This window comes from Pantherophis guttatus, chromosome 9, assembly GCF_059756535.1.
Source record: "Pantherophis guttatus breed Tessera chromosome 9, ASM5975653v1, whole genome shotgun sequence".
Lineage (NCBI taxonomy): Eukaryota > Metazoa > Chordata > Lepidosauria > Squamata > Colubridae > Pantherophis > Pantherophis guttatus.
The window spans coordinates 29,930,534-29,955,576 of record NC_142071.1 but is presented as its reverse complement, the minus strand read 5'-3'; the positions used below and the strand labels follow the sequence as shown (position 1 = coordinate 29,955,576).

Below are 25,043 nucleotides of genomic sequence, written 5' to 3'. Positions count from 1 at the left end.
AGCTCTATAACTCAGAACAAACGAAATGGCAGATGGTAGGAATGATTGGGATTTTGTTACCTGACCGCCAGATTCCTGTCCGTGGTCCAGTTTGGTTTTCAAAAGCGAAGCTCTTGAGGGAACGAATGGAGCTTCCATAATCAAGAGCAGTCTGCTGCCAAATACATGGTGGGGGATCAACGATGCGCTTGTGAGTGCCCTGAAGCCATCGGATGCTGGGGATGATGGAGCTTTATAGCTCAAGTCTGTGTGATGAACATGCCTAGCGTTATTTCGCTTGTCCTGCCATTGCTTTTGTCTGAAAATCTTGAGTGACTAATTTATGATTTTTTTAAAACTTTGGAAGGAGACTTTCTTTCTTTCTTTCTTTCTTTCTTTCTTTCTTTCTTTCTTTCTTTCTTTCTTTCTTCTTTCTTTCTCTTTCCTTTCTCTTCTTCCTTCTTTCTCTTTATTTCACATACTCTTTTTTCTCTTTTTCCCTCTAACATCTTTCCCTCCTTCCTTCCTTCCTTCCTTTTTTTGTCTATTTCTCTTTTCTTCCTATTTCTCTTTCCCTCTCTCTCTCTCTTTCTTTTTTCTTTCTTTGTGTCACAAACACACTTTCTTTTCTATTTCTCTTCCCCCCCTCTCTTTTTCTTTCTTCCTTCCTCGCTCTCTTTTCCTTCCTTCCTTTTTTGTCTCAAACACTCTTTCTTTTCTATTTTTCTCTTTCCCTCTCACACTTCCTTTCTTTCTTTTTCTTTCTTTCTTTCTTTCTTTCTTTTTCTTTGCCTCACAAACAGACTTTCTTTTCTTTCTATTTCTCTTTTCCTCTCTCTCACTTTTTTCTCTTTTCCTTCCTTCTTTTTTTGTCTCAGTTTCTTTTCTATTTTTCTCTTTCCCTCTCTCTCACACTTTCTTTCTTTCTTTCTTTCTTTCTTTCTTTCTTTCTTTCTTTCTTTCTTTCTTTCTTTCTTTCTTTCTTTTTCTTTGCCTCACAAACAGACTTTCTTTTCTTTCTATTTCTCTTTCCCTCTCTCTCACTTTTTTTCTTTCTTTTCCTTCCTTCCCTCCCTCCCTCCCTTTTCCTCCCTCTATTTCTGGCCCATCAAGGGAACCCTTCCCGAGGACCCTCCTCCATCACCCGGAAAACCACTCTCTGCTGCAGCAATAAACCCTCTTCCTTTTCTTCCTATGTTGCCTTGGCTTTCACGAGCCTCCCTTGCACCTCCTTTAGCTCTGGGAACCAGGGTCGTCTTCTCCGCGAATGAATGAACGAATGAAAACTCTAAAAGCCAGATTTCACCACCAGTTGTGGGCATCTTCTCAGGAATGAAAGAGGCCTTTATCCTCCCAAATGGCGAGCAGGAATTGAAAAAAATATCCAAGACGGGACCTGGAAGGCAAAGGAGCAAAAAATGCAGCAGGAAAGAAAAGTCCCATCATTCTTGAAAGGGAGGGAAGGAAAACCCTCCCAACATCTGTGGCCTTCAGATGTTTTTTTTTCTCTGAGGGATTGATACCCACCTGAAATTTGATGCCCAGGATGATTTCCCAGCAGCCTCAACAACTTGGTTATTTCATGCAGACATTTCATTGCCAGCCATTTGTTTAAGGACTGTTCAAAGTTAACGACGGGTGCTGAAAAGGTCACTTGCAACCAGTCCTTGCACTTATGACCGTTGCGACATCCCCACGTCACACGATCAAAATTTGGGCAGCCATCGGGTCGCAGTGTCCCAGAGTCCCATGTTCGCCGTTTGCAAACTTCCCAGCCGGGCTGACAAGCGAACTCAACGGGGGAAGCTGGATTCACTAAAACAATCGCACAATTCACTTAAGAACGGCCAGGGTTGTTAACGCTTAACCACCGTGGCAAAAAAAAGTCATAAAATCGGAGGCCGCTCGTTGAACAACCTTATTGCTTAAGCGACAGAAATTCTAGTCCCCGATTGTGGTCCTAACTTGAGGACTACCTTAATTTCAAAATAAAGGCAAGAGGATTTTTTTTCACAGCTAGTGGCCCAAATACATACTCCAAGCAATCCCAAAGGTGCTTTTTCCAAGAGGGAACCCAACCCAACCCAACCCAACCCAACCCAACCCAACCCAAATCAAATCAAATCAAATCAAATCAAATCAAATCAAATCAAATCAAATCAAATCAAATCAAACCTTTGTTGTCAACACACAACACATGTACAGCGAAATTGAATGAGTCTCCCTTGGTGCAGCTGGGCTTCCTTTGTTTTTCCTTGAAGACGTTTCGCCTCTCATCCAAGAAGCTTCTTCCGTTCTGACCGTCAGAGCTTCGGTCAGAACTGAAGAAGCTTCTTGGATGAGAAGCGAAACAACTTCCCGGAAAAACCAAGAAAGTCCAATTGCCTCTTGGAAAAAGCACCTTTGGGACAACCAAAGGTAACCTGGAAGACTTAGAATCGCCATAGATTTTTTTTCCCCCCAAGCAATGCTCCCTGGGCACCTCCAGATATGTTGAGGTAGCAATTTGCTATTTTCTCAACTGGGAAGATGAAAACCTGCAATCTCAACACATCTACAAGTTGCAGAAAACTGGTCTGATCACATCTACAAGTTGCAGAAAACCGGTCTGATCTATGGATGAAGATACTGTTCCCTTCGCAGCTCCATTCTCAAGGAGTTTAAAGACTTCTTCATTGGTGCTATGATTTCAGTTGGCCATTCATTGCTCCTATCCCCAAACTCAGGCAAGAATACAAATTTCTCTCTCTCTCTCTCTTTCTTTCTCTTTCTTTCTACCTTTCATTTCCACTGTTATTTTCGGAAAGGTGGGTGGGGATATCTTCCCTCAAATCTTAACAGCTCGACACCTGACGATGGTACACCCTTCACTAGTTGCAAATGTTTAGAAATAAACAATAGCCAATTTCTGCTTTTCCTGGTGTTTCTTTGTTCTTGGTATTTGTGAATATGACGATTCCTTTGGAAACATTGTATGGGGTTTTCAAAGCAAGTTATAATTTTTTTTTTTAATTTGATTTATATGCCGCCCTTCTCCGGAGACTCAGGGCGGCTTACAATGCGTTAAGCAATAGCCTTCATTCTTTTGTATGTTTTATACAAAGTCAGCTTATTGCCCCCACAAACTGGGTCCTCATTTCACCTACCTTAGAAAGGATGGAAGGCTGAGTCAAACCTGAGCCTGGTGAGATTCGAACCTGCAGTAATTGCAGGCAGCTGTGTTAATAACAGGGTGCTTTAGACCACTGTACTACCAAGGCTCATTTCTTCTTGGCAGTTCCCTGATCAAAGAGCCTCACCTTAGGCAATTCTCGCGGACGGCCTGCGGGTCACTGTGAGATCGTGTAGTCGGTCCTGGCGAGGGCTCAAGGTCCCATCCACCAAGCCTGGGCAGCGGGAGAGCGACCCTCCCCCTCTTCCTGGGCACCGCTGCCAGCCGCGCTTCGCCTCCGGGGCCGGCCAGCCCCGCGGAGCCAAGGAAGGGAGCCACCCTGCAGGCGCCGGAGATGGCTTCCAGCAGCCCCCGCCCCTCCCTGCCTCCCTCCCTCCCTCTCGGCCGGCAGCTTTGGGGAAGCCGAACCCATCGAGGCGAGGGAGGCCGAGCTCAACCACCCAGCGGGAAGTGCCGGGGCAGCGCAGGAAGGAAACCGCAGCGGAGCCGCGAAGAGACAAGCAGCGGGAGAGAGCAGCGCTTTGGCTGCCTCTCCCTCCCCTAGCGGACCCCCAAATCCTCCCCATGGAGAGTCCCCGATGACGCCGGGTCTAAGACCACCCGCGGGAGACCCTCTTCATCTCAGGTGACTCCAAAAGGGTCTGGGGGAATCTGGGGTCGGGGCTTTTTTGGGGGGAGCGGGCAGCGGAGCGGAGCTGTTTGCAGCCTCGGGGTGCTGATGCTGGGCGCCGTTTTGGGGAAGGGGCGATGTACTTCCAGCTGCAAAACCCAGCGCGAATTGAGGGGGGGGAGGGGAGAAGCGATGGTTCTCCGCCTTCATTCACAACCCGAGAGCAGCGCAGCTGGCACAGCAGCTGTGACTGCGGCAGGCTGGCTTGGGAGGCTGGGGATGGAAGGAGTGATGCTTAGAGAGGAGGCATGGAAGTCAAACCTTGATTCTTGAGCCCCCAAATCCTCCCAGTATTGAGGCCCAAGGACAAGGACCCTCCCAAAAAAAGAAACAAACACACACCAAAAATGGCTGAAATAATTGAAGGGGTTTGTTTTTGGGAGCCTTGTGTAACTTTCTCACTGCAGTAGGTGGCAGCCTTTCCTTGATTTTTGGCTGAGCGGCTGGGGTTGTGCCAGGGTAAGCCCTGGCAGGAAGTTGCAACAGCTGTAAGACTAGACCGGGAAGTTAAAAGTAAAAATTAAAATTAAATAAATGCAGAAGGGCCAATGTTAATTTTTGTGTTGCCGGAAGGATGGGTCCCTCCCTCTGATGCAATCACTACAAGACAAACTTTTTTTTTTTCCCCAGGGGTGAAATCCATCAGGTTCTGGAGAACCGGTAGCGGAAATTTTGAGTAGTTCGGAGAACCGGCAAATACCACCTCCGGTTGGCCCCAGGAGTGGGGAGGGAATGGGGATTTTGCAATATCCTTCCCCTGGAGTGGAGTGGAAATGGAGATTTTGCAATATCCTTCCCTGGAGTGGGGAGGGAATGGGGATTTTGCAGTATCCTTCCCCTGGAGTGGGGTGGGAATGGAGATTTTGCAATATCCTTCCCTGGAGTGGGGAGGGAATGGGGATTTTGCAGTATCCTTCCCCCAGGAGTGGGGTGGGAATGGAGATTTTGCAATATCCTTCCCTGGAGTGGGGAGGGAATGGGGATTTTGCAGTATCCTTCCCCCAGGAGTGGGGAGGGAATGGAGATTTTGCAGTATCCTTCCCCTGGAGTGGGGAGGGAATGGAGATTTTGCAGTATCCTTCCCCTGGAGTGGGGTGGGAATGGGGATTTTGCAATATCCTTCCCCCAGGAGTGGGGAGGGAATGGGGATTTTGCACTATCCTTCCCCTGCCGCGCCTACCAAGCCACGCCCACCAAGCCGCACCATGCCCACCAAGCCACGCCCACAGAACCGGTAGTAAAAGAAAATGGATTTCACCACTGCTTTTTCCCCCTAATTCAGGACTTCAGTCTTGTAGCTACAGATATGAGTCAGGAAAGTTTTGAGTCACACCACCAAAATTGTGGGTAGAAAGACAGTTTTGGCTCTCTCTCTCTCTTTTTTTTCTGGACACGCCTCAAAGTCTCAACGTGGATTTTTATTGCAGAAGCAACGCAACATTTGGTGCTTGGTTTATTCAGCACGAGGAGAGAATGAAGAAAATTCTTCTTGCCAGCAAAGAGTTTCTGCATCCAAACGTCTCCCAAAGGAGCACAATTTTGCCAAAGTGGGAATGGCAAAATTCAGGGGGAAATTTTGCATTTCTTTGTACTTCCCCCCCCCTCCTTCAATTTAGCAGAATTAAGAAATTTGGATGGTTTCTTAGCTTGTCTCCTGTTCATCTGGCTTGGCCACAGTGGTGAAATCCAATTTTGATTACTACCGGTTCTGTGGGCGTGGCTTGGTGGGCATGGCAGGGGAAGGATACCGCAAAATCTCCGTTCCCACGCCACTCTGGGGCCAGCCAGAGATGGTATTTGCTGGTTCTCTGAACTGCTCAAAATTTCCGCTACCGGTTCTCCAGAACCTGCTGGATTTCATCCCTGCTTGGCCACCAACTCAGAGTTAAAACTCTGTTTTAACAGATTAACAAAGTTGGAAGGGACCTTTTAGGTCATCTAGTCCAACCCCCCGCTGAAGCAGGAGACCCTACACCATTTCTGACAGATGACAGTCTGGTCTCTTCTTGAAAGCTTCCAGTGACGAAGCTCCCACGACTTCCAAAGGCAACTTCTGTTCCATGGGTTGATTGTTCTCCCTGTCAGAAAATTTCTCCTTATTTCCAGGTTGAATCTCTCCTTGGTCAGTTTCCATCCATTATTCCTTCTCTGGCCTTTTGCGTGCCTTGGAGAATAGCTTGACCCCCTCCTCTCTGGGGCAGCCCCTCACATATTAGAAGATGCTATCATGTCTCCCTGGTCCTTCTCTTCACTAGACCAGACATGCCGAGTTCCTGCAACCGTTCTTTATATATTTTCGCCTCCAGTCCCCTAAAATCATCTCTGCACTCTTTCTAGAATCTCAACATCTTTTTTATAGTGTGGTGACCAAAACAGGACACAGTACTCTAGGTGTGGTCTTACTAAGGCTTTATAGAGTGGTATTAGCTCTAACCAAAGTGTCCTCCTGGCTTGCTCAGGCTTTAAGTCCTGTGGCTTTAAGAGGAGGAGAAAACCGTCCTGTGGCTTTAAGAGGAGGAGAAAACCTGATTATTTTTGTCTGTTGGGATTTAGCGGAGGGCCAGGAGGAGGAGAGCTGGCAGAGAACCAGACCTTACGTCAGCCTGGCATTTGACAAGACAAAACAGAAACGGGTCCGTCCTTCAGACTTTGTCTATCAGAAGCGTTGACGGGAGAAAACTGTAGCTCAGAAGGTGTGCATTCGACAGGAAGTTCCTTTAGAAACGGCTTTTTAAAACTGCTTTCCTAAAGCAACTTGTTCTGCAGATCCTCAGATATATTCCAGTTCTTCTTTCTCTCCTTCCTGGCTTCCTGCTATTAGTCTTTTCATGCACTTGCAAGGATTTGTGCTGTCTTGGCGAGGACAGTGAGTTTTATGTTTTGCTGTTGTGGTTGCCGGGTGCATGGCGACATCCGATAGCCATCCCAACGTGGCAGATGGCAAAACTCTTTTGAGAAGCACCACGATCCACACGGGTGGCTGAGTTGACTCCAAAAGTAAGCAGGGGTGAAATGTGAAATGTGTTACTACCGGTTCTGTGGGTGTGACTTGGTGGGGTGGGGTGGGGGGGTAATGTGACTGGGTGGGCATGGCCAACTTTTTTTGAAAAAAAACTTTTCAAAGCATTTTTTGTAATGCTTTGAAAAGCCTCTCTGCCGATCAGGCAACTCAGCTGGGATCGTCAGAGAGGCTTTTTAAAAAATGCTTTGAAAAGCCTCTGCCAATCAGGCAACTCAGCTGGGATGTCAGAGACTTTTCAAAGCATTTTTTTTTAACCACCTCTTCAGCCAAGAGGTTGCAGAAAAAAATGCTTTGAAAAGCCTCTGACGATCCCAGCTGAGCCGCGCGATCATCAGAGGCTTTTTTTAAAAAAAAACTTTTAAAAGCATTTTTTCGTCGGAAGAGGTTGTAGAAAAAATGCTTTTAAAAGTTTTTTTTTTTAAAAAAGCCTCTGATAATCATGCGACTCAGCTGAGCATGGTGGGGGGGGAGGCACAGGGATTTTTGCTACCGGTTCTCTGAACCACCCGCCACCATTGCTACTGGATCGGGCAATCCGGTCCGAACCGGGAGCATTTCACCCCTGGTCGGAGGCCTTGATCTTGGATGAACGTGGGGTGGCTTGCTCTCTAAACCTCCGTTTGTGAGGTCAAATAGGCCAGTTTATTTTCCTTTCTAAGTTGGGCTCCTGTCAAACAACAGGTCATTTTCATCCTGTCCAAAAATAAGATACAGAAGGAGCTTTTAAGGAAAGGATCCTTCCTAAAGAGAAAGAACCATTGGAATTTAAGGAGGAAATGCTTTTGGAAAATTGGATAAATGGATAATTCCCAGGGATGGGAATTATCCACGACAGCTATGCTCTATTTCACACAAAGCTAAATTTGTCTGGTGCAAGTGAAAACGGCAACAGGAACGGTTTTCCAGCCTGTCTGTTGGATTGGAAAACACCCGTGAAGATTTCCATAGACTGAAATCAGAACAATTCAGGGGTGGGTTCTACTTACCTTTACTACCAGTTTGCAACAGGAGCGCGTGCGTGCACGCTTCTGCGCATTCGCAGATTGTCAATCAGTGGTGGGTTCCTCCCGGTTCGGTCCGGTTTGGCCGAGCCGGTAGCGGTGACGATATGACGTCACCGAATCGGTTCTCCCACCCTGCCCTCCCCTCCATCCCCCCCACGTTATTCTTACCTTTTATTTGGTCCCACCCCCAATCTATTGCTGCCTCCTGAGTCCCAGCTGATGACTAGAGGGAAAAAAACCTGTTTAAACTCTTGCCGCGGGGCTTCAAAGGGCCGTCCTACAGCTGATCAGTGTTAAAAGCAGACAAATGAGTCGGGTCGTAAGTGCGAGGACTGGTTGTAAGTGCGAGGACCTTCCAGAAATGACTCTGACCAGCTAGCCACGCCCACCTAGTCACATGGCCTCCAAGCCACACCCAGAAAATAAGCCACGCCCACAGAACCGGTAGTAAAAAAAATTTAGAACCCACCCCTGTTGTCAATTATGACGTCCAGGCGGGTGGGCGGAGCCTCTCATTGCTCTTACTACCGGTTCTAAAGAACCGGGCAGAACTGAGAGCAACCCATCACTGGAGCAATTGATGTAACAGGTAGAAAGACCCACAAGGGAGAGAATCTACTGGAGTAGCAATCAATTTAACAGGTTAGCAGAGTTGGAATTTGGAAGGGACCTCGGAGGTCATCTAGTCCAACCCCCTGCCCAAGCAGGAGACCTTACACCATTTCTGAGAGATGGCAGTCCAGTCTCTTCTTGAAAGCCTCCAGTGATGAAGCTCCCACAACTTCTGAAGGCAACTTCTGTTCCATGGGTTGATTGTTCTCCCTGTCAAAAAAATTCAATTTGTGAGTGATGGTGTCTTCCTGGATCCTGTTATGATCTGCCCTTTGATTTTGGGATTGGGCCAGCAACCCAGGGCAAATTCTGTAAATGAGTTTTGGGGTCTAGACTGGCCAAGGATACACCATGCTGGGCTAGGATGCACCTGGGGTGTCCTTTCCACAAGACCTCTGACCCTTGATGTCTCTTTTAGTTGAAGGACAGGACTTTGGCGTCATGCATTTCAAGCACTGGCTTCCCCAGATGGGGGTCCAGTTCAATCGAGTGAAGCCCAGAACCCTCAGAGGAAGAAGCAGGGGGGCTGCATCCCTGGGAAGACACCTGGATCTCATGTTGGGTAAGCAAAGATTGGGCTCTAGGTTGGAATGGCAGGGGAGCTTCAGATTATGTTATTTTTCCTTTATTTTCCGAGCCTGTGGTGGGGGGGTATTAACTTTGACGTTTCTGCTCCCATTGTGCCAATTAAAGTCCAAAGAAGGGAGAAGAAGACTTCAATGGATGCTTCAGGAGGATCTGTGTAAGCAATATTTCCAAGGGTTTGAGCTTCTTGTTCCAGAATCTATTGAAGTTGGAAATAAATGGATGGATGGATGGATTAATTAATTAATTAATGAACAAACGAATGAATGAATGGATGATTGGATGATGGATGGATGAATGAATGGATGGATGAATGAATCAATGGATGGATGAATCAATGGATGGATGGATGGATGGATGAATCAATGGATGGATGGATGGATGGATGGATGAATCAATGGATGGATAGATGGATGAATGAATGGATGGATGGATGGATGAATCAATGGATGGATGGATGGGTGGATGAATGAATGAATCAATGGATGGATGGATGGATGGATGGATGGATGGATGGATGGATGGATGGATGGATGAATCAATGGATGGATGGATGGATGGATGGATGAATCAATGGATGGATGGATGGATGGATGGATGGATGGATGAATGAATGAATCAATGGATGGATGGGTGGATGGTGGATGAATGGATGGATGGATGGATGGATGAACGAATAAATGAACGAAACAAATACTATCCCTCAGCTACAACCATCCTACTTTTCAAATAGAGGTGGATTCTTTCTTTTTTGCTCAGTCATAAAGCTTCTGGACCAGTTTCTCAACCTCAGCAAAAATTTAAGATGTGTGAACTTCAACTCCTAGAATTCCTCAGCCAGCATTCTGGGAGTTGAAGTCCACACATCTTAAATTTGCCGGAGGTTGAGAAACAGTTCTGGACCAACTCTTCCCTTCCCTTCCCTTCCCTTCCCTTCCCTTCCCTTCCCTTCCCTTCCCTTCCCTTCCCTTCCCTTCCCTTCCCTTCCCTTCCCTTCCCTGTAAACCAGGAAGATTTTGTTCCATTCTTTCCAACCTTCAAGGCCTCTTGGTTATTTGTTTCCCAGCCTTCCCCCTATCTATTAATCTTAACTTCTGTTCTGCTTGTGACTCAGCAACTGGGATTAAGGGAGGGTTAGGATTAGCCTGAACCCTTTCCCCACACCACGTGGGAGTGATAGCATTCCCTGCAGCGATTTCATCAATCACGTTGGTGTGTCACGGGCTCCCTACGTGTCCTGGCTTAGTCATGTCTCACTTCAGCGGAGTCCTATCATGGGATGCTAAATCTGCAACATTTAAGTTGGGCTAAGACAGGGGTCTGCAACCTTAAATACTCAAAGAGCCATTTGGACCCGTTTCCCACAGAAAAGAAAACACCGGGAGCCACAAAACTTGGGTGGGCGTGGCCAACTTGATGTCACTCACTTCCACCAGTCACATGACTCCCCCCTAGCCACGCCTACCCAGCCGGTCATTAGGGCAGAGAACCAGTTGTTAAAAACACCGGGAACCACAAAATCCTTTTGACATCTCTCTCTCTCCCCTCTCTCCCTCCCACTCTCTCTGTATCTCTCTATGTCTCTCTCTCTCTCTCTCTCCCCCTCTCTCTGTATCTCTCTGTCTCTGCCCTGGCCGCTTCTCCATCCCCCACTGTCACCTTTACCTTCTCAGGCCAGGCGAGGAGTGACTGGGGAGGGGGGGAGGGGAGGGGCCAGCCAGTGGTGGGATCACCTGACAGGGAGCAGAGGGCCCAAAGAGCCGCATGCAGCTTCAGAGCCGCAAGTTGCTGACCCCTGGGCTAAGAGGAGCTGCACCTCCCTGCTTCATAAGTTGCAAAAGTATAACGTGTAAATTGTCTGAAACAAATGGATAGGCTTCAGGATTGCTTACTTTTTGGTCTACTTTGATCTGAGGTACAGGGAGAAGACCACTCTTCAAGAGAATATTTGACCTAGGCCAGACTCGGTGCTCCTTGGCATCTCCACTCAGGTAAGAGCACACCTCTGATGTGCTCAGCTCCAGGTGGGCAGGATGTTTCCTCTGGGGAATGGAAGACGTTGGGTCCCGGGCAGAAAACAAAGTGGGTGGGTGAGGGATTCAGCACCGAGGTAGTCACCAGGGGTGAAATGGGCAAACCGGTAGTTTAAAAAGCTACTGGTTCCTCCGAAGCGGTATTTCCACCGCTCCGAAGCGGTGCGCGAAACTTTGGCCAGGCTCCTTGAGAGACAACGTTTGCAGGGGGCTGATCTAGCGGCCAGGCTGGCCACAAGACAAACATTAATTCTTGGCCGTATTTGAGATTCTTAGCTGCAATGGACAGCAAAGCTAGTGTTGACTATGGGCACTTCTCTCCGCTAATAGGCGGCCAAGCTAAGTGCCTGAAGGACCCCATCCCGTCACTAATTCATATTAGTGGTCCGTGGGATTTAAAATTATGATTTTAGTGGTCCCTGAGGTCTAAAAGGTTGACCCTTGGTCGGTTTGTTTGTTTGTTTGTTTGTTTGTTTGTTTGTTTGTTTATTTATTTATTTATTTATTTATTTATTTATTATTTATTTACTTACTTACTTACTTACTTACTTACTTACTTACTTACTTACTTACTTATTTATTTATTTATTTATTTATTTATTTATTTATTTATTTATTTATTTATTTATTTAAATTTGTATACCGCCCTTCTCCAACAGGACTCAGGGCGGTGAACAGCCATGGTAAAACATAACATATAAAATTTAAAAGCAATTTAAAAACATTAAATAATTTGGCTATCCAATTAAACAACCCGGGTTAAAACCAATTACAAATTAAAATTGAAGGGATGGGATCAAGCCAGCCCGGCTAGGTGAAATAGATGTGTTTTCAGGGCCTGACGAAAAGTCTGGAGGTCTGGTATCTTGTGTATCTCTGGGGGTAGGTTGTTCCAGAGGGCAGGTGCCGCCACAGAGAAGGCTCTCCCCCTGGGGGTCGCCAGGTGACATTGTCTGGCCGACGGCACCCTGAGGAGTCCCTCTCTGTGCGAGGGAACTGGCCGGTGGGAGGCTATTGGCAGCAGAAGGCGGTGTCGTAAATACCCCGGTCCGATGCCATGGAGCGCTCTAAAGGTGGTAACCAAAACTTTGAAGCGCACCCGGAAGACCACCGGGAGCCAGTGCAGTCTAGACTTATACCCCATGTTGATCCCCAAGGACATCTGTGGCCTCCAGAGCTCCTCAGAAAATTGTCGTCCTTGTGTAATTTTGAATATGGTGAGAGAATGGAGTAATTAATCTTGGCCATCAGAGCGACATCATTCTTCTAACAGTTTTGTTTCTCCATAGGAACTTCACCCATTACCCAGGAATGTTACAAGAATCAACATCTCGGCCTGCTTCTCCCAGGCCAAACCAAAGAGTGCCGAAGAACGTAGCCACTTCTGGTAAACCTGTGGACCTTCCTTCCCTGGAGGGTTGGTGGGTGATGAAAGTCCGTCAGATACAACCCAAGATCTCTAGGGATGTTAGAGAAGGAACTTAATCTCCTTCTCGCCTTTCCTTCTCTTGTTCCTCTGCAGAAGCCATCCAAAAACACAAGAAAAGTCTGGCGGATTGGTTTAGACGGCAACCCAACGAGGAGAGACAGTTTGGACCTTCTTTCGCCCTGGATGCCACCCACGTCGATCCGGTGATCCGGGAGAGCTCCCTGGAGGAAATCTTGAAACCATCTCCAGATCTGACAATCCAGAACCAACTCCAATGTTCTTGCTATCATACCATTGGCCTCCAGAACCTTTTTGACGAAGACCTCTGCGGACAAGAAGTGAAGAATGTCGTCCTCTATGGGACAGTGGGCACCGGGAAAAGTACTCTCATCAAGAAGATGGTGATGGACTGGTGTCACGAGCGCCTTCCTCATTTTGAGCTGCTCCTCCCCTTCTCCTGTGAAGACCTTTCCCAGGGCAACAGCCCCGTGTCTTTGCGCCGATTAGTGACCAAGAAATACCTCCACCTGCGGGAGGTGGCCCCACTGCTTGGCTCCAGCAACCTCAAAGTGCTCTTCATCCTCAATGGCCTTGACCGTCTCAACCTGGACTTTCGCCTGGCCCGCACTGAGCTTTGCTGTGACCCCAATGAGCCCCTCTTGCCAGCTGCCATTGTCGTCAACCTGCTCAGGAAGTACATGATGCCCGAGGTTTGTGGGAAAGGACGGGCAGAGGTCCATACTGTGCCCTCCTCCTTCCTGCTTTCTTTCTCCCTTCTCCTTTCGCCAAGGAGGCAGCTGAGATCGGTAGCCTTAAGAGTTACGAATTAAGGGTTCCGTGCGTCCAATTTTTTTTATTACCGGTTTTGTGGGCGTCGCTTGGTGGGTGTGATGTAGCTTGGTGGGCGTGGCTTGGTGGGCGTGGCACTAGAAGGATACTGCAAAATCCCCATTCCCTCCCCACTCCTGGGGGAAGGATATTGCAAAATCTCCATTTCCTCCCCCACTCTGGGGTCAGCTAGAGATGGTATTTGCCAGTTCTCTGAACTGCTCAAAATTTCCGCTACCGGTTCTCCAGAACCTGTAGGAACCTGCTGGATTTCACCCCCGGTCGCGTGGGATAGAATCAGTCTCTACTAAGTATTGGAAACCAATGATTTTTTATTTGCACAGGGCCAACCCTTAAATATATATTTGATTGGGTGATCTTTGCCTAGCTATCTCCTTACCTTGTCTGCTTTAAATTAATCAGAAGAGGTGGGATACAAATGGAATGAATGTTAAGCAGTGTGAGGGGTCCTTGGTGCTCTCTGAGCTCGGTTATTTTCTTGCAGACATTTCATTACCCAACTAGGTAATATCATCAGTGCTAGAAGGGATCGGGCTTCAGAGAGCAAACCCCTTTCCCTACTAGCACTGATGATGTTACCTAGTTTGGGTAATGAAATAAATGTCTGTAAGAAAACAACCCAGCTCAGAGAGCACCAAGGACCTCTCACTGCAACCCTGAGCTACAAATATTCTCCTTGATTGGTTACTAACCACTATAGATGATGAACTAAATTGGACCAGTTCTCTGCTGAATCCCATCAGTAGGATTCATAACTTCATATATCACCCTTCTGTTCCACCATGAATGCCCTTGAGACATCACTGGGCCCGAGACTTGGGAATAACTCCAGTTTGTTTCCATTCCTCCAGGCCAGCATCATTGTCACTACTCGCCCTTCGGCAGCACGCCGGATCCCCAGCAAGTTTGTGGGACGCTACGTTGAAGTCTGTGGCTTCTCGGATCTCAACCTCCAGAAGCTTTACTTCCAGATGCGCCTACGGCAGCCTGAGTGTGCCGGAACCTCTGGTCCCCCCACGGCAGAGCAGGCCAATGAGCAGGACAACCTTGTGGAGATGCTCTCCAGGAATCTGGAGAGGCACAACCAGATTATGGCCGCCTGCTTCCTTCCTTCTTATTGCTGGTTGGTGTGTACGACCTTGCATTTCCTTTATTTTACCAAGACGGTGCCTCCAACTCAAACTCTGACGGGGATCTACACTAGCTTCCTACGGCTCAACTTCAGTGGGGAAGTGCTGGACAGCACCGATCCTTCCAACATCTCCATGATGAAGTATGTGGCCAAGACGGTGGGCAAGTTGGCCTACGAAGGGGTGATGTCCCGACAGACTTCCTTTACAGAGAAGGATCTCCGCCGCTGTTTTGAGGTGGAGATGAAGACGGAGAGTGAGCTGAATCTCCTGAACACTTTCCGGAGTGACGTTTTCCGCTTCTTCTTGACCCCCTCTGTTCAGTCAGGCAAGGAACACTCTTTCGTCTTCACTATCCCGGCCATGCAAGAGTACCTGGCTGCCCTTTACGTGGTCTTGGGGGAGAAGAAGACCCTGGTGCAACGGGTGGGCAAGGAAGTCTCTGAAATTATTGGGAAAGTCAGCGAGGATGTGGCCCTGGTGCTCAGCGTGGTCTCCAAATTCTTGCCGTTGCGCATCCTGCCCCTTCTCTTCAACCTCATCAAGATCTTCCCCCGCTACTTCACCCGGTTCAGTACCAAGGACCGGGATACCATCGCCCGCACTATGGCAGTGGAGATGTTCAAAGAGGAGGACTACTTCAACGACGATGTCCTGGACCAGATCAACTTCAGCATTCTTGGGGTGGAAGGTCCCATGCGCCACCCGGATGAAGCTTCCGACGATGAGGTCTTCGAGCTCTTCCCCATCTTCATGGGTGGGTTGTTGTCCCGGCGTAACCGGGCCATCTTGGATCAACTGGGCTGTCCGATCAAGAACCTGGCTGCTTTCGAGATTGCCAAGGCCATGAAGAAAACCGTCATCCGGAATAGCCGTAAGGGATTGCCGCCATCTGAACTGATGGACTATCTCTTCTTTTTGCATGAGTTCCAGAACGAACGTTTCACAGCCGAGGCTGTCCAATCCTTGAGGACCATCAACCTCTCTTCAGTGAAGATGACCCCTCTCAAATGCGCGGTCCTGGCTTCAGTTGTGGGCACCACGAGCCACGACGTTGAGGAGCTCAATCTTGCCTCTTGCCATCTTGATGTGGGCAGCCTGAGGACACTTTTCCCCATCTTGCTACGATGCAGGAAACTCCAGTGAGTATCTCCTGCTCCACGGGTGGGCTCCAAAAATTTAGCAAGGGGTTCTCTGCCCGGTTACTGAGTGGGTGTGGCCATGGTGAGTGTGCCCTAGTCAGCCTCCTGCACCATGGCGTGTGTGTTGTTTTTGCCCTTCCTGGGCTCCGGAGGCTTTCATCGAGCCTCCAGGAGGGCGAAAATGGCCTCCCCAGGCCCCGGAGGCCCTCTGGAGGCCAGAAACGAGCCAGTTTCCGGTCTTCCTGAACTTCCGGTAGGCCCATTTTTTGCCCTCCCCGAGCATCCGTGCACGCCCTGCACTTATCTGCATCCAAAACAGGCCGGATGGGAACTTCTGGGTGGGGCGTGGGATTTGGGGGTTCTCCGAACTACAGAGAATCTTATCTAGAGATTCTCCCGAACCTCTGCGAACTCCCAGCAGCCCACCCCTGTCCTGCTCTGATTTAGCACAACCCCCACAATTCACATCAAGGTTAAGCTTCAATTATGACACGCAATTAAATCTAAGAGTTCTGCAATAATTATGAGGTTTCGCCCTCATTTTTTGACATAACAGTGTGTGTTTTAACCCACATCTTTTTTTGAATTCGTGTTTTTTTTTTTAAGAAAGCGAATTGAAAAAAAAAAATACATTGGTTTCTTAGAAATACCAACGTGCTGTTCTTATGATAGCCTGCTTTTCTGGCAAGTTTGCCCTATTTATTTGAAGGGAACTTAACGCTGAATTTAAAGGATCGAGCAGAAAATAGCGTCGTTTCCAGCCAATTGAAGGGAACATCATGTACCACCATTACTCCCAACCCTTTGAAAATAGATTATTTGCGGTAAATGCTTAGCAAATTCGGTAATCTTTTTTGGTGACTCAGTTCCAGTCTGTATTTTTCAACGGCTAGAAAATTGCAGTCTTGACTTTGACCAGAGGGTGGCAAAATCAGATAGAAAGTTAGAAAGTCGTTTTATGGTTGAAACGGAAGATGAATCTGAGTGCCAGGAAGCTTCCTGGGGCAGCGTTCCACCAGTTTTGGGGTACTGCATATTGCATCATCCTTGTCAGCTTGGTCAAAGTGAGCGCATCGGGAAAACTGAGCATAGGATGCTGGACTTGCAACTCCAATGTTGTTCCGTCGTCTCTTCCAGTTTGCAGCTCAATAATCTGGGCCCAGAGGCGTGCAAGGCGATCCGGAACCTACTTCTGCATGACAAATGTGTAGTCGACACCTTGCGGTGAGTGTGAAGGAGACGGGCTTGTGGGGGAGGATGGCTTCCACTTCGGTGAGGCAGCCAAGGAGAGCTGTGTTTCTGATGGCTTGTAGATCAGTACCAAACTCTGACTCAAAGCAGAAAGAGAAAGGAATGGGTGAGAGATGACAAAGCCGGTTTGGAGCAGATCTTTCGTGATGGCGAACCTATGGCACGCGTGCCCAAAGTGGCACACAAAGCCGTGACCTCCAGTACACGCAGCCTTGCCTGTTTGTCTTCCGGGTTTCTGGCACGCACGCGCACACGACGATCGGCTGTCCTTTGCATGCACGGCAGTGCTGAAAATCGGCTGTCCTTTGTGTTAAGGATATTGTTGTTGTGTTACCAACCAGCAGAGTAAATGCACAAGGAAACGTTGCTGAGAGCAATGAATAAGAGTTATGCAAACTGGTTTATCAAAAGCTTACTTTATAGTAGAAAAAGCAGTCTCATAGTCTTTAAACAAATTCCAAGTCTTTGCCAGTTAAATCAGTCCAGTAGTTACAGATATCTTCTCACCAAACAAACAGTAGTTGGTTAGAATAACAAACTCACTCTGGTTCACAAACCACGATGGTAGCAGATCCATCAAACGATGATAGCATAGCATAGCAACTCCTCACACAATGGTAGCATATCATCAACTGAATACATTACAGTACCTTTCTTAAATACGTTCACAACCAGTGTAATTACAGCATGACTCAGCATTACAATGAATCAGCAGGAAAACTTCAAAGTCACACAATACATATTCATATTAAAGACACAGAACACATATATTGCCTGGACAACTTGTTAGGCTCAAACCATATCCTAACACTTTGCATGCATGGCAGTGCTGCGCATGTGTGCCAGCCAGCTGATTGTTGGGCACGCATGTGCGCTAGAATCCGGAAATTCGGCTTTTCCGGATCTCTGACTTTGTTGTGATGTTCTACCTAAACAAACTTCTCCCTTTCCTCTCTCTCTCTGACCTGTTACCCTCCAGAGAAGCTTTGCTGGCAACTCCAGGTAGGACCTGCGGTTGAGGAATTGTGTCCTCTCCACTTTTCTGGAGAAAAAGCAGGTTGGCATGGGTGAATTTGTAACCTGCCTTGGATGGGTACATTTGTTCAGCTATTTTGCTGGATTGACGTTCTTGGAGCATACGCTGGTTGGAGAATCCTATGAGCCTAGTGCGCATCCTGTAGACAACGCATGCAAATATTATTTGCCCAAGTGGCAGATACCATTCTTGATTGGCCAGTGCAAAATGTGATCATATATACAGTAGTGGCCAAAATTGTCGAAACCTTTTGGGGAAAGTGTATTTTCTAAAACTAGCTCATAACACCACTTTTTTGGGGGGGGGGAGTAGTACCATAAAATCATATATCAATGGAAAGATAATTTAATCAAGAATGTAATGCAATAACTTTTAGGAAGGATTTGCTACTAGAATAGCAGTTACAATATAAAGAAGAAAAGGGAAACATGTAGAAAAGAAGAGATATACAAAAATGATCACCCTAGAAAAAACGAGATGTACAAAAATTATCCCCATGTCAGTTAATCCTTAGTTGGGTAACCTTTAGCATGAATGACGGCCTTACAACGTCTTCCCATGGAGTGAACCAAGTCTTTGAGTTCTGCAGCTGTTCTAATGTGAAACCAAGATTGAATGATGGCTTCTATTAACTGGGTTTTATTGCTGGGTCGCTTCTGACTAACAAGATTCTTTAGTCAGAAAATCCATCGATTTTCAATTGGGTGAAGGTCTGGGCTATTCCCAGGCCGTTCCAGCAGCGGAATAGGATTATCTTGAAACTCCAAATAAAAAAGTGGTGCTATTAGCCATCAAACCTCAAAAATACACTTTTTCCCAAAAGGTTTCCACAATTTTGGCCACTACTGTACGCAAAATTCTGCACGGCGCCAAGGGCTCCACAGTGAGAGAAAGAGAGCAGGGAAGGTTGCAGAAGGAGATGCTTTCTTCTTCTACTTTTGATGTCGTCAACAAACATACCGGGCATAAGTTTCTTGGGATGGCAGGAAAGATGGAATCTGTGGGTCAGATGCCATCTAGAAGGCATCTGACCAAGGGAGGTTGGGCAGTGGGAAAGGTGATGGCTTCTCCTAGGTTGATGTTTACTGTGTCCTCCTCAGTCTTGCAGACAATCCGTTGACGGAGCAGGGGGCCATCTACCTCGCGGAAGGCCTGGCTGGCAACAGCTCTTTGAGAAATCTCTCACTACTTCACACCTCCCTGGGGAACCAGGGTGTGGAGGTGATCACCCAGCACCTGGCTCAGAACCAGCACCTACAGGAGCTTGATTTGGCCTACAATTCGTTGACAGACGAAGCTGCGTTGGCCCTGGTTGAGGAAGCCAAGAAGCACGCAACGCTGGAAACCGTGCAGTGAGTTTCAGCCTTTGGCCGTGCCACTTCTGATTTGAATGTCCGAGGGACGTGTGGGGATGTCTGGAGTCCTGTTGTGCCTTTGGGTCGCTGAGAATTTTTGTAGAGAGTGTCTAGTCCCACTTTGGCCATGAAAGTTGGTTGGGTGACTTTGGGCCAATCACCAGGAGACAGGGAGTTCTAGTCCTGCCTTAGCCATGAAAGCTGGCTACATGACTTTGGGCCAATCAGCAGGAGACGGGGAGTTTTAGTCCCGCCTTGGCCATAAAAGTTGGTTGGGTGACTTTGGGCCAATCAGCAGGAGACAGTGAGTTCTAATCCCGCCTTAGATGTGAAAGCCAGCTGGGTGACTTTGGGCCAATCACCAGGAGATGGTAAGTTCTAGTCCTATTTTAGGCATGAAAGCCAACTGCATGACTTTGGGCCAATCACCAGGAGACTGTGAGTTCTAATCCCGCCTTAGCCATGAAAGCTGGTTGGGTGACTTTGGGCCAATCACCAGGAAATGGTGAGTTCTAGTTCTTCCTTAGGCATGAAAGCCAACTACATGACTTTGGGCCAATCAGGAGGAGACTGTGAGTTCCAGTCCTGCCTTAGCCATGAAAGCTGGCTGGGGGACCTTGGGCCAATCACACTCTCTCAGCTCAACCCACCTCACAGGGTTGTTGTGGGTAAAATAGGACAAGGAAGGTGTATTGGATATGTTTGCCGTCTTGAATTATTTGTAAAAAATAATAGAGGCAGGATACAAATTTATAAATAAAAATGTCATGTTATTGTGATGTTCCCCAACCTTTCAGATCTGTTGGGGGTGACTTCCAGGATTCTTAACTTTGGGATTGGCAGCCAAGGATGCGCATTGGAGCTGGCGGGTCAATTCACATGGACTTGTCCCAAAAGTGCTTTTTCAGGAGGCATATCAGAGTTTGTTGCAGAAATCGACAAAAGCACACAGATAACTGATTCAGCAGGATTCATTAACTTCTCTTTATATACATAATAACACATACAGTACAATACCAACAGCTGATTCTTCCAATGTGGTAGAGAGTTACAGGCAAAAAACACAGGCAGAGGAGAGAACAGCAGAGCTGAGTTTCAGTTTCAATTCAGCAGAGGGTTTAGCTCCCTTTTGCACAGACTCAGAGCTACAGAGCCACGCCCAGGCTCCTTCCAGTTTCAGTTTCCAAACAGTCCTCATTGGCTGACTTGGTTGCTATGCCTATTCATTGGCTGACCTCGTTACCATGTCTCTGCCAGTCATGAATTCTCTGACAAGGCAACTGGATTTTCTTGTTTTTTTTCTTTTGAAGACGTTTCGCTTCTCCTCCGAGAAGCTTCTTCAACTCTGACAGGATAGTGGGGAATGGAAGGATTACTATCCTGTCAGAGCTGAAGAAGCTTCTTGGAGGAGAAGCGAAATGTCTTCAAAAGAAAAAAAACCAGAAAGTCCAGTTGCCTCCTGAAAAAGCATTTGGGACAACCATGACCTGAATGACAGAGAATCTCTACAGACTTCACATGTTCTGCTTCCGGCTCTTAAAGCTTTCCTCCCCTTCTCCTTCCTCTTCCTCCTCCCCAGCTTGTACTTCAACGAGATCAGCGAAGAAGGCAAACAAGCCCTGCACGAATTGCGGAAGAACCGGGACGGCCTCCGCGTGCTCATTTACCTGACCATGGGAGCAGACGTGTCCGACTACTGGGCCATCATCCTGAATGTGGTCCAGAAGAACCTGCCCATCTGGGACCGGGAACGGGTGAAGCAACATCTGGGGTTGCTCCTAGAAGATCTTCAGTGCAGCCGCCGACAGACGGTCAACCCTTGGAAGAAACTCAAGTTCATGAGAGTGGAGAGCGAGGTCAAGAGGATGCTCGGTCACATGCAGAGAGGCGCCCTTTGACCTTCGGTTCTTGGGAGGTGCCTGGAAGCAGAGCATGGGCTTCCTACCACGCCATGGAAACACCGGTTGATTCAGATGCCACAGCAAATCTGCTTAGCCCACCATAGGTAACTGGACAAGGTTGTCTAAGTTATCTTAGGGCTAGTTAGCTTAGAAGAGCCCCACCTCAGGGCTCTCCTGACATTGGTAGGAAACTAAGTTGGCAGGTATCATGAACCAGTGTCCAACTTTGGCATCTAGAAGACCCGTGCACTTCAACTTCCAAAATTCCCCAGCCAGCCATGTTATGGGGAATTCTGGGAGATGAAGTCCCACAAGTCTTAACGTTCCCAAGGCTGGACACCCGTGCTGTAGACCAGTGGTGGGTTCCAACCGATGTTACCACGGGTTCTCTTTGCGCATGTGCTCTGCGAAAGCGCGATAAGTTTCTGCCCAGCTGAGGTGCGGCAATCCACTCTGCCGTGCCTATCAGCTGGGCTAAAAAAACAAGGAATAAAGGTAGGAATAGAGCGGGGGCAGGCGGGAGGGCCCATCTCCCAGTCAAAGAGAACTGGTTTGGTGACGTCACATCGTCACCATTACCGGCTCGGCCGAACCGGGCTGAACCGGAAGCAACCCACCACTGCTGTAGACGCACCTGCCAATCAAAGACTGAATCGGATATCCCTCAGGTGGTTTGCCTTAATCACATCTCTTTTGTTTTCTGGTTGAAGTCATCTGTTTGCGTTCTGCTGCCTTCCATGGCAGGTCGGACTACCCTGCCCATCACTTCCACATCACTGGGTGCAGACTGATACATCCGGAGAGCAATCAGTTGGAGAACAAAGGAGGATTCGTTCAGACTTTTGTGCTTTTGCAGGACGTAATGAGCCTTTTTAAAATAATAATAATAATAATACAAACCACACAGAAGTTGTGGGCAAGGTCCCTTTGGGGCATCTCTGGTGCAAACTCAGTGATTTTCCCCATCGTTTACTCTGGGGAGGAAAGGATGTAGTTGCAGTTTAATTTAAAAACTAAATTAAACAGGTGGTCCTCAACGTACGACCACAATTGAGCCCAGCAGTTCTGTTGCTAAGCAAAATTGTCGTTAAGTGAGTTTTGCCACCTTTATTGCCACGTTTGTGAGTGAATCAATGCAGCTGTTCGGTTAGTCGCATGGTTACTAAATGAATCTGACTTTCCCCTTGGCTTGGCTTGTCCGAAGGTCACAAAAGGAGGATCAGGTGATCTCCGGGATGCTGCAATGATCGTAAATGTGAGTCGTTTGCCGAGCATCTGAATTTGGATCACGTGGCCATGCTGCAGTGGTCACAAGTCTGAAAAACGGTCATAAATCACGTTTTTCAGTGCTGTTGTAACTTCGAATGGCCACTAAAACGAACTGTTATAAGTTGAGGACCACCTGCAAAACGGAGCTTACCAGTTAGAGGATATTTAGCTGAATGCCCGTGAGAGGATGTAGGTATTTTTTTAAAATACCAGTACTTTCTTTGATGGGGTTGATGAGAAGAGTTGAGGCTGACCCAGTGATGGGATTCAGCCGGTTCGCACCACTTCGGGAGAACCGGTTGTTAACTTTCTGAGCAATTTGGAAAACTGGCTGTTGGAAGAAATCATTGGGGCAGAGAACCGGTTGTTAAATTACTTGAATCCCACCACTGACCCAACCCCTTTCCCCATGTCTGCAATACAAAGGGAGTTCTTCTTTAAAAGATTTTAACAGATGAACCGAGTTGGAAGGGACCTTGGAGGTCATCTAGTCCAACCCCCTGCCCAAGCAGGAGACCCTACACCATTTCTGACCGATGGCAATCCAGTCTCTTCTTGAAAGCTTCCAGGGATGAAGCTCCCACAACTTCCAAAGGCTACTTCTGTTCCATCGGTTGATTGTTCTCGCTGTCAGGAAATTCCTCCGTATTTTCTAGGTTGAGTCTCTCCTTGGTCAGTTTCCATCCATTATTCCTTGTCTGGCCTTCGGGTGCCTTGGAAAATAGATTGACCCCCTTCCTCCTCTCTGTGGCAGCTCCTCAAATATTGGAAGATGCTCTCCTGTCTCCCCTGGTCCTTCTCTTCACTAGACTAGCCAGGCCCAGTTCCTGCAACCGTTCATCGTATGTTTGAGTCTCCAGTCCCCTCATCATTGATTTTTCTTCTTGTCTCTATCCCTCAGTGTTTCACGTAGCGTCCTTCCTCTCTCGTTCCTTCCGTCGGTACAACATTCAAAATACCTCACAACCGATTCTGCACCACACATTTGCTGAAGTTATGGGCAGGAAGAATATGCACCATAGACGGATCTAAAAAGACGGAGGGCCGTGTCATATATCTGAGTACTGAGGACTAGCAGCATGGGGGATTTGGTGGCCTATAACCCAGCTATTTTCTTTGGTTTGGGAGTAGGGGGTGGGACCGGTTTTTCAGCTTTTTCTACTCAGAGTTTTGGGGTTTTTTTCCCCCCATGAGTGACCGACTGCCGGATTCTTTTGCAAGAATGCAGAGAAATAATAATACAAGATACGATACGATCTTGTTATTCATCTCAGCCAGATTTTTCTAGAATGGGCTCAAATCCCAGTGGGGATTTGCAGAAAAAAGCAGGGATTAAATAAAATGGAGTGATTTGGGAATTGTTTGCCTACGTGCCTCAAGGAAACTAAAAGTACTTTGGTTCAGTACACACAGCCCTCGACTTATGACCCCATTGGGACTGGAACTTCCGTCACTAAGCGATGCAGCGGCTGTGAGTCGCATCCAATTTTATGGCCTTTCTCCCCTTTTTTCCAATTTGTCGTTAAGCAAATCACACCGTTGTTCAGTGAATCCAGCTTCCTCCTCCTCCCCCCTCCCCGGGAAGGGAGCATTCACGTAACCCCCGTTGCAAATACTTTCCGGTCACCAACTGACCGAATTTTGACCACATGAACTCAGGGAAGCAGTGATGGTCGTAAACGCGAGTCAGTTTTTCATTGCCATCCTGACTTTGAACGGTCGCTAAATGAATGGTCGTAAGTCGAGGCCTATCTGTAGATCCAGGACTTGTGCGCCCCGTTTCTACAGCCAAGAAAAAAATAAAATAAATAAACATATGCAATGGGAGACCGGCTACCACAGGGTGAGAATTTGAAGGACCGAAGGATTGTTTCACACAGAATGAATTAATTCTTAGTAGAATTAATGAATTAATCAATTAATTAATTAATATTAATTCTCAGTAGAATTAATGAATTAATTCTCAGTAGAATTAATGAATTAATGAATTAATTCTCGGTAGAATTAATGAATTAATGAATTAATTCTCAGAATTAATGAATTCTCAGTAGAATTAACGAATTAATGAATTAATTCTCAGTAGAATTAATGAATTCTCAGTAGAATTAACAAATTAATGATTTAATTCTCAGTAGAATTAATGAATTAATTCTCAGAATTAATGAATTCTCAGTAGAATTAACAAATTAACTCTCAGTAGATTAATGAATTAATTAATTCTCAGTAGAATTAAATTAATTCTACGGAGTGGAAGCAGGTTTTGCAAATATGTTTTGAGAAGGCTTAACCTTTATGTCTCTGAAGCTCTGAAGTTTGCACAGAGCCTGCCAGTCGAGGGGCACTCTATCTTGAAATGCCAGCTACCAGGGACAAACAAAGGGGAGAGAGCCTACTGTGGGTTTGTCATGAACACTTTTACTTTGCTGCCAATTTCTCATAAACGCGAGCGCGCGCACACAAGTGCTGGACTCCGGAGAAATAGCAAGGAATATCTTATTTTCTGGTTGTAACAAAAGCCATTAAAATAAACTTCCAGCGAATGTTTTACATTATCATTTCCCGTTTGTTGCATTATTTAAACACACCACTGATTTGTAATATAGC

At 47.1% G+C, this 25,043-nt stretch overlaps 1 protein-coding gene across 4 annotated transcripts; it reads left to right on the top strand.

Moving 5' to 3' along the window:
* Positions 1 to 3,351: 3,351 nt before the first annotated feature.
* Positions 3,352 to 24,991, top strand: NLRX1 (NLR family member X1). Of its 4 annotated transcripts, none has more exons than XM_034425289.3 (9): positions 3,352 to 3,776; positions 8,878 to 9,021; positions 10,966 to 11,035; positions 12,367 to 12,464; positions 12,600 to 13,216; positions 14,207 to 15,627; positions 16,765 to 16,851; positions 19,015 to 19,266; positions 20,849 to 24,991. In XM_034425289.3, exons 2-9 carry the CDS (start codon positions 8,901 to 8,903, stop codon positions 21,165 to 21,167), a joined length of 2,985 nt encoding a protein of 994 aa, XP_034281180.2. In that variant the 5' UTR covers positions 3,352 to 3,776; positions 8,878 to 8,900; the 3' UTR covers positions 21,168 to 24,991. The 4 variants fall into 4 exon arrangements, with proteins under 4 accessions (XP_034281180.2, XP_034281182.2, XP_034281179.2 ...); XM_034425291.3 differs by lacking the exon at positions 3,352 to 3,776 and adding an exon at positions 6,324 to 6,514; XM_034425288.3 differs by lacking the exon at positions 3,352 to 3,776 and adding an exon at positions 6,324 to 6,818.
* The last annotated feature ends 52 nt before the right edge of the window (positions 24,992 to 25,043 follow it).